The 14,360-nt window shown below is 37.1% G+C and overlaps 1 protein-coding gene across 5 annotated transcripts in view; it reads right to left on the reverse strand.

The window, feature by feature from the left end:
• The window catches only part of PRIM2 (DNA primase subunit 2), a 106,804-nt gene that overhangs the window by 42,751 nt on the left and 49,693 nt on the right, over nucleotides 1-14,360 (reverse strand). For all 5 annotated transcript variants that reach the window (XR_014691995.1, XM_084515967.1, XM_084515966.1 and 2 more), the window contains 3 exons: nucleotides 9,155-9,222; nucleotides 1,767-1,839; nucleotides 618-803 (listed from right to left, as the gene is read on the reverse strand). Coding sequence is in view for 4 of the 5 variants with exons in the window: in XM_084515967.1 (XP_084372093.1) it covers nucleotides 618-803; nucleotides 1,767-1,839; nucleotides 9,155-9,222 (327 nt within the window). In the remaining variant the exon portion in view is untranslated. The remainder of the gene's footprint in view (nucleotides 1-617; nucleotides 804-1,766; nucleotides 1,840-9,154; nucleotides 9,223-14,360) is intronic.

Raw genomic sequence — 14,360 nt, forward strand, 5'->3', positions numbered from 1 at the left:
CATGCTCTCAAAGCACGCATATGTCACACTTTCCTCCTTCATGATAATCTCAGAATTATTGGCAAGGGTTAGGCCCCTAATTTCTCAGCAACACAGCCTATGGCACTGAACGGTGTTTTCTCACTATTTCTTTAAGCATACCTTTATTTCACCCACAGTTTCTTTTTAGACTATAAATTCGCTGATGTAATCTTACCTCTCACACAACTGTCCAACTGATTTTATTTTTATTAACCAATAAAAGAGGCTAACCTCTCCTTGCAGACAGTACTGTTTCTGGTCACTCACCTGCATGGGGAAGTGAATCAATTTAGTCACACAGTACTTGTATTTCATACACAACACTGGTTTCCCAGTGATTAAGTGGAAAAACAAGATTTTCTAGTTCTCATCTAAAAAAGCCTCTGGCTTTGTGGCTAGCCTGCTTTTGCCATGCTTCACGAGAATGACCAAAAACTTAATAAAACCGTAACAAAAAAGGGAAGAACTATTTTAAAAGACAACACTGTACCTTTTGTAAAATTATCTTCTTTAATAAGCACCTATACAAATACCTAGCAGACATGCACAATAACTACATCCTCACATTCGTATGTGTTTTTAATTTGTTGAATTACCTTGTCTGCATCTACTTTCCCCCTGATAAATTCCTTCTTCCAGAACTCCAGTGCCTGCTCCAGAGTCAAACCGATGCCTTTCAGGAAGAGCCCGTACTGCATACGGCCTCCGTGCCGGAGATGGTGGTTATCACGCAGGGCTCTGTGCAACTGCCGCATGCAAAGTGGGAACGATTTCACAGAAAGCTGTCAAGAGAAAAAATGGTTTAAGACATACCGATCATTTTTAGGATATAAGCTTATTGTGATGAATCATTAGCTCCACTTGAAAATGCCAATGGCTGAGAAGATACGGATGTGCAGGGTGCCTAGGAACTAATGATAACACAAAAGTGTCATTAAACTATCAACTACAACAACCCTCTTGAGAAGAAAATCCAAAAGACAGTAGCACTGGTAGTAATACCAGAATATCTTCTGCCCAGTGTAACAAAGGCATAATTGCTGTCAGCAAAGATACATCCACAGTTCTACTTCAATGCTTCTTGCTTCTTCCTTATTTTAGTTTCTGGAATGGCAAGGTGACTTGTGTTTGAGATTTTTTGTTTGTTTGTTTGTTTATTTGGTTGGTTTAGTTTTTATTTGTTTGTTTTGGTGCTGTGTTTATTTGTTTAAACATCTTTTAGAAACTACAAGCAAGAGTAAAATCCATTGCAGCTCATCTACAGACTTTTTATCTGAAGAATATTATTTCTTATAAAGCAAGACCTCAGAAATGAAAAAATGTGATATCCAGGTTTACCGGGGTTTTGCACCACCAAAGAAACCTTGCCATGGATACTGAAAACAAACTATTTCTAAGTTCAGATAAAAAAAAAGACTTGGAATAAATTTAAGTTGCAATATTGTTAAGTATGAAAATTTTGTTGAACTCTGTGATTATGTTAGGCATTTGTGAAAGTACACACAATTAAGCAGCAAATTAAGCAAATTCACTATAGCTCCAGTCTAAATTTTGATTAGATGCACTTTCAGGTAACTCTTCCCTTTTAAAATTTATCTCGACTTCATTTAAGCCATTCTCAACAGTTACACAACAAATACTGAATTTAAAAAAAAAAAAAAAGAGCTATATTACCTGTACATAAGGAGTTTGACCTTAAAACTTATTCAACTTATTATATAACTCAATAAGCACAGAGGACTTACAGCATCGATGTGTTCTAGAGAGATTTTTCCAGTGTTTTTTTGTGCACTGTAATCCGGGCCAACGTAAGAATGGCTGAAAAAAAAAAAAAAAAAAGCAAACAGTATAGCATCATTTAAAGCTTTCACTGTTCAAAAAAAAAAGTTTACAAATTTAGGAAGAAATTATTTTACCAATTAAGGGCTACAAATATTTTAAAATATTTTTTTTATGTAAAAAACAGGACCCCTACAAAAAACAGGGCCCCTACAAAAAACAGGAACAAAGTAATAGACAGTTATGTAAGTAGTTTGGATTTACAGAATCAGAATTAAAAGTCCGTACGATCAGTCAGTCCCTTCCTCTATCTGAAGGGAGTGGTGAGGGGTCATTCAGAATTTAGATCACAGAATCACACCGTTGTTGAAGTTGAGACTTCTGAGGATCATCTACTGCAACTCCCCTGCTCAAATCAGAATTAATTAGAGCTGGTTGCTCAACATCTCATCCAGCTGAGTTTTGTGCAGCTCCAAGGACAGACTCCCCAACCTTTTGGGCAACCTGTTCCAGTGTTTGACAACCCTCTCATGTAAAGTGTTTTCTTATGTTTAAAGGGAATTTCCTTTATTTCAGTTTGTGCCTCTTGCCTCCTGGCCTATCAGTGGCTATCACTGAGAAGCATCTGGCTCTGTCTTCTTTACACCTCCATAAAAAGCATCTATTTATACGTATCAGCAAGACACACACACACACCCTGGACCCTCTCTCATCCATGCTGAACAATCCCAGCGCTCTCAGCCTTTCCTGATGTACATTGGGAAGCCCAGGATTGGACTCAACTCTCCAGAATTGGCCTGAACAGTGCTGAGCAAAAATGAAGGACCTGCTCCCTTGACCTGCTGGCAGTGCTCTGCCCAATGCCACCAGGAGACAGTTTTCCTCACTTCAAGGTACATTGCTGGTTTACAGTCAGCTAGATGTCTATCATGACCCCAAGATCCTCTTCTGCAAGCCTGTTTCACAGCTGCCTGTACTGGTCTATATGGAGTTACTCCTCCCCAGACGCAGTGCTTGGCATTTCCTTTTGTTGAACCGTTGACCTTGAGGGGATTGCTATCATTTCCCCAGCCTGTCCAAGTTCCTCTGAAATTCTTCTGCCTGCTACCTTGCTACTTGTGCAGCATTAAAAAACACTTATCTATTGCTATGATCATCTACTGGGATGGAAAAATAAAAACTAAGCATCTGCTTCTTAAGTGTACCAATAAAAAGCTGAGAAGGCTTTTATTGCAGTACTGACATAAAACCACGTTAACTTCTGATAGCAGCTCACTGGCCAAGATAGCACAGGACGTGGTACGAGCTGCCTCATCTTTCAATCATATTCTAGCAAAGCTGCTTCTGATACCCGAGCTAAGCTCAAGTAACCCTACATTATATCAGGCACATAGACACCATCGCTGAAGTCATTTCAAATCAAACACAAGCACATTAGGTGCCCAGCTTTTGCTTTTAACTATACAGACTTCTTGAACGAGGATGTGCGGTGCTGCAGAACAGGCCAGGAGAGATGGCCACAGCAGAACCCTGAGCTGCCAATACAGCAGGCAATAAAGCAACCACAACGTGTCTTTAGATACAGTATACTGGACTAAAAAAAAAAAACAGTGCAAACTCTGGATAAGAACACATTCCTTTGATTTTGTAAATAATTTGCAAAGATCATTTCATAAACTTTCTGGAGGCAGAAAGAGATTACCTCCTGAAAAAAGGAATTCAGCTAAATGATGCTCCTAGGTGTTACTGATTATTTTGCAACCCTTCTACATTGTAATGCATGAAAAACATACAGCTGAGGGTTGATTTTACCACAGTGCAAATCGCTTGCTTAATTATATGTGTATTCATTGGTTCTTTAATCTCGTTTTGGTATAAATTGGAGCACTAGACAAGCTTATTGTCCTTAGTAGTTGTTGTTTTTCATTACACAAGAGCGGATAAATAATGTAAAAAGAACTTGAGCTGTGTATGCCTATTATTACTGATGTTACTGATGCAGTAGCTGCATTTCCTTGTAGAACCACATCTGCATCACTTTACTTAGACAAGCTACAAACACAACAAAAATCACGGTCCCAAAGATATTACAATCTAAGCATGGAACAACAGAAAACTGCTGTCGCTTTGGCAACCTCATTTTATTTTGTATTACAACCAGTTAGGAAAGTGACCACTCAGTCACTTCTCACATCCTCACATGAGTGCCGGTAACCTCAACTGCTCTACCATTATCCCTTTTGATTATCTGCGTGTACCCTACAGTACTTACTACGATCATACCAGTAGAGGCATAAAAATTACCCAGCTAAAGATAACCACTTCCTAGCAAGCTAGAAGAGATCAGCCTCGGGAAGAGAGGCTTCAGAAGTCACTGCTGAAGAGAGAATACTGAAGAGTGAATATTCTTTGAAACTTCCTGACTCAAAGGCCAGCCATGGTAAAACCACCAAGTTTTTACATGATAAAAACACCTGTCTTGAGGAAGCACAACACATCAGAGCTTTTGGATTTGCAGCTTTGTGTAACAGGTCTGATTGTCTACAGTAGGACTTCTGTCGGTCCCTTGACTTCATCACAAGAAAACAACGCTTTGCCGTCTTCATTGATTGCCATTATTTTCTCTACAATCCTACTGAAAGCCTCAACAACCTTCCAAAAAAAAAAAAAAATTAAAAATACCCTTTGTCCTATGAATAATGGTCATCATTTTTTCACACCACTAAACATCACCAAACAGCCTCCCACAGCTGGTTTGAAAAAGCAACACAAACCAATCAGCCTTCCAATCACCCTCTCTTCTTTTTTTTTTTCCTTCCAGTTTTCTTAGCTCTTGTTCTGAACTTTTTTTTAAATTCCATATAGTTTATATGGGTACTTTCTGATCAGATTTTACTCACCTAGAAATATTTATAGCTCTTCGTAATTTCTTTTTGTGGCTTGCTGGAACATAAGCAGGCACTGTCTTCTCCTTTCACTTTAAAATAGCTTTATTTTTCCTCCATAGAGAAATTCCTGCATCTCTCCATTCTGCCTGATTCAATCACACAAAAACTGTCTGAAATCCAAAAACCTAGTAACCAAAAGAATTCTAAACTTACCTTGCAACTAAAGATCAATACCAAGTTCAAATAACAATTCTGAATGGTTTGAGTTTTTTTGTAATTCTTCAGTGAAGTTTTGTTGTTCTTTTTTTTTTTTCTTTTTAATTAACATATGTGATGTTTTTAGATGTAATCTATTTTTAGACTTTCTTTCAAAAGTACTCCCAGGACATGTAGAATAAAAACGGGCATTCTTTTCTATTAAATTTGTATAGAATATAAGGATAATAATACAACTGATTCAAAGCCTGCCTTCAGGCAGATTGAAAAAGAAGGAAAGAAAATGCAAAGTCCTGTACAGGAACAAAGTATTGCAATTTGGGGTCAAAAAGCAGAAACACTCAGTAGTTACAAGGAACAGAACTGCTTCTATTAGCATTTACACATTCTTTCATTGTAAATTTATGTTCTTGCACAAGACCCAGCTCTAAATACATTCTCAATTCATTTTACACAGGAAAGCAATTACAGATACATATTTTGTAAGCATTTTAGGAAACAAAAAATATTGAGTTTTGTAATGGCTTTGGGAAGCGGGTCACATCCTGCAGAATTATTAGAATAGTAGTGATGCTGGTTTGGGCAAACAATGCTAGGAAACATTTAAGCCATTAATGCAACACCATCTGCAAAATAATTTTAAGAATACAAAGGAAGAAAAGCTTATAAGTATTTTTTTAATTTATGCAATTCACACAAACCTGGTTGTATCTGTGTAATCCATATTATTCTTTGTGTCTGCCTTCAGGAATTCAAGAAATAGGGGGGAAATCAAAATTATTCATAATTCTTGACTAATATCCAATATGTTTAAAACAGTAAGACACACAAAGCCAAAATGTCATAAAAGATAAGGTGGCAATGCTTAATATTCATATAGTTACAGATGTATTTATGATAAGTAAGCCGAGAAGAATAGAACTGATAACTAATGCTACCGTTGTAGGGTAAAATTCTCCTGTAATACTGAATTACATTTCCTGTAATACTGCATGACAAACTATTTAAAGTTCCACTAAGCCAAATAAAATATGTGAGCATTAAAAAAATTGCAAGACTACCCAATGCCAGTTTTGTTGTGACAAAGTCAAGTGCAGTTCATGAAAGAGACCCACTGAGGAGTCTAATGACAGAAAACATTTCTGAAGATGCCTGGGAACACTTGAGGGAACGTGAAGACCCTGAGCTGGAAATGGCTGGAGTTTAGGACACTGCTGTAGGTGAAGGAAGAGAAGTGCTACATTTGCTTACTTCTTGCTTTATTTCATGATTTAAGCATTCCATTTGCTGGGAGTTAAATTCTCAATGACTGCTCAAACATGCATGTACATTTGTATTGTTATTGACCAAGCAGAAATCTCCATTGTGTCCACATTTCCAATAGTAGAATTTCTGTCTTTCAAATAAACACCTGTAGGACCATTCTGGCAAGTACAGTGTTTATGACACCACAGGATGTAGTGAGGATATGAAGGACACACTGCAGATGTTAATGATAGGAAATGACACCAGTCTCTTACAGTGTGCATCCTTCTCTACTTATGAGAAGTAGAAGTGAGCAGGAGGGTGGACATGGGGACATAAGTACTGTGCTATTCTTTTTTTTTTTTTTTTTTAAAAAATCTAGTCTTGCAAAATAATTGGTTTCTGCACTGCCTTTGAAAACTATTATTTAAGAACAGAACTAATAGAAACATATAAATGTTGGTTGTAAAGGATGTCGGAAGACCTTTTAGTTCCACATCCAACTTTAATCAGGACTATGGCCAACACCAGTCAGGTCAGCCTTGGCTTTTTCTAGCTAGGTCATAAGAATTTCCAAGAGTAAGATTCCCCATCTCTGGGCAATGTGCTGCATCATAATGCTAGTAGAAAGATTCTTCCTCATGCCAGATCTGAACTCCCCAAGCTGCTTCAAGTGACTACTGACATTTGTTATACCTATAACAACATCAAAAATTCCATACTGTGCAGTTTGCCCTTAGAGCTGTAGGCTGCTATGTGATTATCGCTAAGCCTCCCTTCCACCAGATTAAACAAAGCCAATTCAGCCTCTCCTTTTAATTCATGTACAGGCACAGTCCTACAGTAGTTTGATGGGATTACATATCACAACTTTTGTCTGTCTTTGAAACTATGCCTGCTGAAGGTTTTAAACAGTAACGTCATGACCCTGTAATTTTACCATAGAACTTCCTTTGAATATAGGAGCTACAAAAGTGTTCTTCTTCTGCATTTCGTCAAAGTTCCCCTTTCTATTAAAATAGCTAGTTTTAGCAATTCAAATCTCTTCGTACAGCCTACTGTGAGCACATGAAATCCCTAAACATCAAATAATTTAACTTTTTAACTAAAAGGTGTTTTAACTACAATGTTCTCTTCCCCACCCACCCGCCCCAGTCTAGTACAATCAGTATTAAAGAGCGCCAGTGAAAGAGAATATGACAAAAACAACACCTAGGTTGCAGATAAAATATGTATTTAGTCTAAACTAGTCCAATCACAAAACGTTATGCCCATTTAAAAAAAAAAAAAAAAAGCAGCATGGATTAAAATGCCTACATAGACTTAATCCACAGTAAGGTAACCTCTTTTGAGGAGTAGCTAATTTAAAAAGTCACGAGCAGATACGAACAGCTGCCAACAAATGTGCAGTGCGTTAATAACCAAACAATGCTCTCTAACTTTCAATTGTGTGCTCTTTTCATATGTTTCTATCTCAGCTTTTGCTCCCCTGATAAAGCACAATTGGCACATGCCGAAAGTAAAATACTGCTCTAAGAATTCACACACTGAAGGAAAACAAAAGCCTGCAACTAACTAATATTCTCCTTTTCTATGAGCAAGATAAAGAAAAAATTAATCACGGATTCATGGAAATAAGTAACAGAAAATGCCTATTTGGTCATCTGTTTGTTCACTGCCAAAGCCTATTTTTCAAGTTGTAAGGCTTGATGTACCTTATTTATTTAAGAGGAACTTGCCAGAAGACAATGAGGACACATTTGTGTAGGTTTTTTTTTTCAACTGAGGACAAAATGTACTGGGAATAGCTCCTCTGTTTTCATAAACGTAAAATAAGATTACATCACCAGGTACGAAACATTCATATTAAAGTTAGCATTAAAATGTGCAAAAAATGCCTTTTTTGCATAAACATGGGATTTCAGGTTCTATGAAACTTCAGATTCCTCAGTAATTACTCCTAGAGAGCATAATTTATCAAAAGTTAACCTAATAGCTCTTCAGGTTCAAATGGATAAAGGTATGCCACTGAGGCTTGTTTTGGAAAATCCCAGCAAGATGTATAGTAATAAATCCATGAAAGGTTATTAGCATTCAAAAGTAGTCCCTAACCAGCAGAGTAACAGTTACACTGCACTTTTTTCACTCACTGCTCTTGAACAAAGTTCAGTTATATGTCAATAAGCTATTTTTCCTATTATCATTTACACTAAAGCGATAAAATATGAAGCTGTTCTTAAGTAATAAAAACGATGAAAAAAATTGAATCAAAATAAAATGCTTGTGTTTTTTAGGTACAGATACCTGAAGCAGCAGAGCACCACAGGAAACAAACAGCATACTAACTAGGTCTGCATCCTAATTCAGGTACAGTGCTGGCATGATGGAGCCTGGCTGCTTCCATTTCTAATTCATTTAGCATCATTTCAGTGACCTTAATGCAGAGCTGTATAACATTAAAAACAGAGCTTTCATTACTGACGTTCAATATTCTACCTTAAATTTCTACCCTTAGAGATTATAAAAATTGAACTGCAGAAATACCTGAGCAACCCAATCTAACTGGATTGGCTCTGAGCAGGGGTTTGATAACGTGATCTCCTGAGGTTCATTCCAAGTGAAATAATTCGATGATTCTAAAACAACGCAACTCCCTCTCGTTGTATGGTTTTTGTCTTCCTCCATACTACCATAGTAAGAGAACTCTCCCAAACAGCGTAACATGGTAAAAAGCAATCACATTTATAAGACAGATCTATGCTTAACCTGAAGAATATCTAAAAAAGTATTTTTTCTTACTCGTCTGCAAACACATTCAAAGAAACTAGAATGCTTCTATCCTTTCCTTTTTTTGTTTGTCTTAGTTTTGGTTGTGTTTTGGTTTTTGTTTTTGTTTTTTTTTTTCCCCAGTCAAAACCAATCACACAGATAAAGCACCTGAAAAAAGCTGTAGGTTATTGTACTGTATGAGTAGAATAAGCCTCAGTGCTTTCTGTTTATGGTACCTGAGATGATTAAGCAGAGGTTGTAGTCTCTCGTCAGACTGTATGGAAGGCAGTGATCGTGCTGTCAGCTAGAAGAAACCAGAAGTTCAGTTAATAAAGCAGAACTTTAAAAAGTATAGCACAAAGCAGGAATAATGCAAGAAATCACCCTCTATAGCCACCACTTTAAACATCACTCCTAAAACATACTTTCTCCTACTAAAAAAAATTTGGCACAGCCTTCCAGAATCTGAAGTTAGCAGAAATATTTATAAATTAACCAAGTTAAACAATGAAAAACAGTGTTACTATTTTATTTACTAAAATTACAATGTTATTTGAATTAAATAGCTAGACATCACTGAAAATTGAATTCTTTTTCCAAACATTTTTGGACTAAAAGTCATATTTTACCTAGACAGCCTTCTAGCAATCATGTAGTATAAATATAGTCCATTAAGCTGTGTTATATACAGTTTACATATGTGTATAAAGATTTACTTAACATTTATCACTTCATGACTTTTATATAGATGTGCTTCTCTGTGCACACAGTTATTGCTTTTTATGGGAACCGTGTATTTTGCAATAAGATCCAAATACGCTTTTTTTTTCTTCCAAATATTTCAAATAACTAGTTAAGACATTAATTTTTTCTGAAAAAAATATATCTAGTAGCATATAGATAAAATACACATTGCAGTATTTAATAATATCAGTTAATTGGCATATTAAAAAATACATGTATTAAATTTGCCTGATATTACATGCGTATCAACCTTTACCTGTAAAGGCTACGAGACAACAGTTCTGATAATGCTGATGTCTACATAACATAATATTAATATGCCTTTCGTGATGCTATTGCTGCCCAGTTGGGTTATATTTTGAAAATTATCTTCATACAAATGTAAAATGTCAACTTATTTTACATTACATGAATCACCATCAACTTTTAAGTATTTCACAGGTAACCTAAAGTAACATACATACAGTTATCCATACATCTTTTAAATCCTTAGAAACAAACCCAGACTTGTAGCACCAGCAATGCAGCTCTATTTGTGTTTGCTGGCTCCAGCACACAAAGCAAAGCACTGAAGTAGGAGTTCTCCAAAATGCAGCTCCTCTAAGCCTCGGGTAACCCCAGCACACCCATCTGGTCCAACTGTTGTCATCAAGAGTCTCAGCAATCCATTCACCTTTACAACAGGCTGGTACCTTGGCAATTTAAGCATTACCTGTATTCCCTTACTATTCTTAAACTAGGTTGAGATACACAGAGCATACTACAAATTCATTAAGCTTTATGTTATTTATTCAGAAGTTTATTTTGAATAAAAACCTCATTTTCTTACTGTTGAGTGCTAGAGGCCCATAAAGTGCTAACTGAAATACTAGTTATTCCATATTCATGCCCTCTATAACAACAATCTAGTTTTGGTTTAAACACACCCAGACAACCAGAAATTTCTGAATAAAACTTGGAAGCCCTCTAAAAGCTGGTTAAGTTATTACACTGTGCTAAAAACAGAACAGAGTCTGAATTGCCTGAAACACCAGCTGCTTCTCTTGCTATTAATACTTAGCTGATACACAGAACAAGATTTGTGTGCGCACTCACACACACAGATTTTTACCTGAGACAAGCGCATAGTGTTTTTCTCTATACTGTACCAGGAGAACAAATTTTCATCTGAAACATCACCGAATGTATTGGCATGGCTTGCTTAGATCATTGTTTAGACAACTAATCCTTCATACTACACGAGGAAAAAAACATTTTTTTCTTGTTTATACAAACAGCAGACAATGTTTTTGAAAGCCACACTGGACAGTAGTGTAAGAAGCAAACACCTTTCAAAGCACAGTGAAATTCAAAAGCTGAAAAAATATTGATATTGTCAAAGTTATGTATACCATAAACTAAGTCATATACAAATGTTATCGATGAACAGAGAGACGCTGTCTTAAAATTCATTTGGGAGCCTTGTAGGAACTGAGGTAGAACCAAGGACTGGCGATCTCTGGGTTTAATCAAGTTTTACTTTGATGTTGCAGTGAAAGAATACAGAAGTGGCCTGTGCAGCCCATTTCAGGAACCACTGCAAAGGGCATAATCCCTTTATCACTGTGAAGTATAATCCCTTCGAGTCACAAGAAAATCCACATCAACAGTGTTTTCTTCTTTTTTCCTTGTCTATTTTTCCCTCTGTGATTATGGAATCCCCAAGTGTTAGCAGCAAAATAAATCCTGATTTCCTCCTTTATGTTGCCTGGAAAATCAGGATAAAGATTTCTGCAGAATATGCCCCTGTGAAAATGAGATCATCCATCTTTCCACGATTACAACACACACTTTGTTAGGTTCATTCAAGTGTTTATTTTCAGGAAGATGTGGGATCCTCACAACATTTCCATCTAAATCATCTCCTCAACACAGTCTGCAGCCATCAGGAGCCTGTTTTGGTTTGCCAGGTTTGGTTCAGGACAGGACGACCAACTAAATATGATGTGCTAAATGCTACCCTTACCAGGAACACTTCAAGAGAAAAAAGGAGGAAAAAATTACACTCAGGGGTGTTTCTGTGGATGATTCTGCATGGACAAAGAGAACAGACCCCAAGATATCAAGCCTTCCTCTTATTCATTATTCTAGTAAATAAAAGAATACGCACATGGATCCTGTGTAAGGACAAAAGGTGGGGAAAAAAAAGAAGAAAAGAAATGAAAAACCACTAGAGGATTCTCATATGAGACACCATTGCAGGCAAAGCTGATTTGTTCAGCTGAAACTTAAAAGAGATTACCAGCCTGAAGCGCTGCCATCACTCCTGTCTGTATCTCTTACAGGACAGCGAGGTATTTCCCTTGCTATTGGTATTTCCCAACTGCTACTCAATCACACAAACGAAGAACAGAAAATGAAAGCATTAAAGTGTTGAGTAAAACATTCTCACACATCGGAGTAATATATTGTGAAGGAAAAAGGAGGAGATTGATGTAGAACAATCCATCCTTTGCTTTGAGCAGATGACTCGGTAATGCCTGTATGAAAACATACCGAGTGTCAGAAAATGAGCGCTTACAGGTTTGCTTACAGGTGTTTCATCCTTTGCAGAAATAAATCATCTTGTTAGCATCACCTTTCTTGAAACAGTAGTTTAATTTAACCACAAAAGCATCTTTTAAAACTACAGAAGACGTATTTTAGCTTGCAAAACATCTCCTTCTGGCCAAGGCTTAAGATCTGAGCACCCTGCTAGGGTGTAGGTTGCTCTTTCCACCCTATCTTTGAAAAATGGCAGTACGCTTTTGTAGATGGCCAAGTTACCTGGCTTTTTCCTGATCCTCGGTTCTGGGTGGTTTTGTTTAGTTGTGTTGTGTGTTTTGTTTTGTTTTCCCCTGAAGAGCACTGTAATTCATGTCAACGTAGCAGCACAGACATTTCTTTATATTGCAGCTGCCAGAAGAACCCACTAAAGTTTTTGGTTTGTTCTTTTTTGTTAAAATAAAAATATTTTCAAAAAATCAACAGCACATTTTTCCTTAACTCACCTGAATTATAAAAATAAAAAGTGAAAATTTTGTAAGGTGTAAGGTCTTTCCCCACAAGCAATTTTTTTCTGATCCACACTGGAAATACAATTAGGTTTTACAAAGGTGGTGGCAAATGAACACCAGTGGTTTTGAACAGCTGAGAATTATCGTAGAATCGCAAAGCCTTTTAGGTTGGAAAAGACCTCCAAGATCATCAAGTCCAACCATTAACCTAGCAAGAAATAACCAGCTAAGAACTGTCCTTTTTCAACAGCAATTTGCTACAAGAAAAACATAATCCCAACGACAGAATCCCAACAGATTCTGCAGCTTTTTTTCCATCACTCTGAAACCAAATTCTGACAAATTCTCGGAAGCACAGCCCTGCCTTCACCTACATTAGGCATTGAGCACAGAGATCATCTAAAGAGGAGGAAAAAACATGCTATTCAATGTGAGATACATAAAAGACATCAAGACGTTGTCAGGTTAGGAACATAGCTCCCACTCTAATCATGTGGAAGCAGTTTAATTTCAAGAGAACATAAAAGACTGCAGACTTCAGATATTCCCAGCTGAGAGACCAGGGTGATGAGAAGAGCAGGCAGAGCAAGCCTCAGACATGCGGGCATCTCATAACTGACCCAAAATCATGGAAGCTGTCAGGAAAGACGCAGATCATTAAGGCAAACTAAGCACCACGTTGTCAGTGTCACAACATTTAAAAAGGGGAATGGAGGAAGAATACTGAACAATGAGGGAAAGGAATGAATAAAGTGAAGGCTGAGACAACCTAGGTCCAGCTTCATGGGACCCTCCCATAATTCTTGCCCCCATCTCTTCAGGGGAGAGGAAAGAAACCACAATCTTCAGGCATTTGAAATAACCTGAATTTCCAAGAGGCAGCTTTCTACAATTTTGACAAAATTCAGTCATCTTTTTATACGACCTGGTGAAAGCACAAGAGTAAGAACCTGATTTTTATTTTCTATCGAGCTCTGTGCAACAGCCACCTCTCCAGCGAGCACAGTGCTGTGTTCATGGCAAATGAACAAAATGACATTCCCATACTGCTCCAAGAAGGGAATGGTTTGAGAATGTAGGAAGGAGGCAAGGACTGGAAAACTATATAAATGTAAGAATTAGTTCAGATTTGGTTGGGGTATTTCAGACAATAATAAGGGCAAAAGGATGACAACTCATAGGCTGGCATCTAAGAAAGAATTTGTAGTTTCTTCTTGCCCCCATGCAAACTTGAACCAGCAAGTTACTGAAAACTTCGTACAAAGTTCAGAAGAAAACTGACACAAAGCCTGTTCAGTAGCAGCTCCACACGCTATCAGGAAGGCGTTTTTATACACAGCAATTAAGAACAAGATTACCATGACTCAATTAACTTGTCTCCATTTTTATGAGTGTGAATTTCTTGATTTTGAGGTTATGATGTGAGAGCTATTCGCTCTCTAAGTGATTTTCTGTGCAAAAAAGATAAGAGAATTTTTATTTTCACAAAGAGTTTGCTCTCTAGGCAAGATGTCCTAATTAGCTGCATTGCACAAGAAGATTTTAATATGCTGTCAGACCATTTGATGAATACATTTTTTTAAAAAATCACATTAAATTGGATGTTATTTTGCAAAATGACATGGAAGGCTTACAAGGAAAGCACAGCAAGAAGGGTTTTGAC

The sequence above is a fragment of the Aythya ferina genome (genome assembly GCF_964211825.1).
Source record: "Aythya ferina genome assembly, chromosome: 3".
NCBI classification, from domain to species: domain Eukaryota; kingdom Metazoa; phylum Chordata; class Aves; order Anseriformes; family Anatidae; genus Aythya; species Aythya ferina.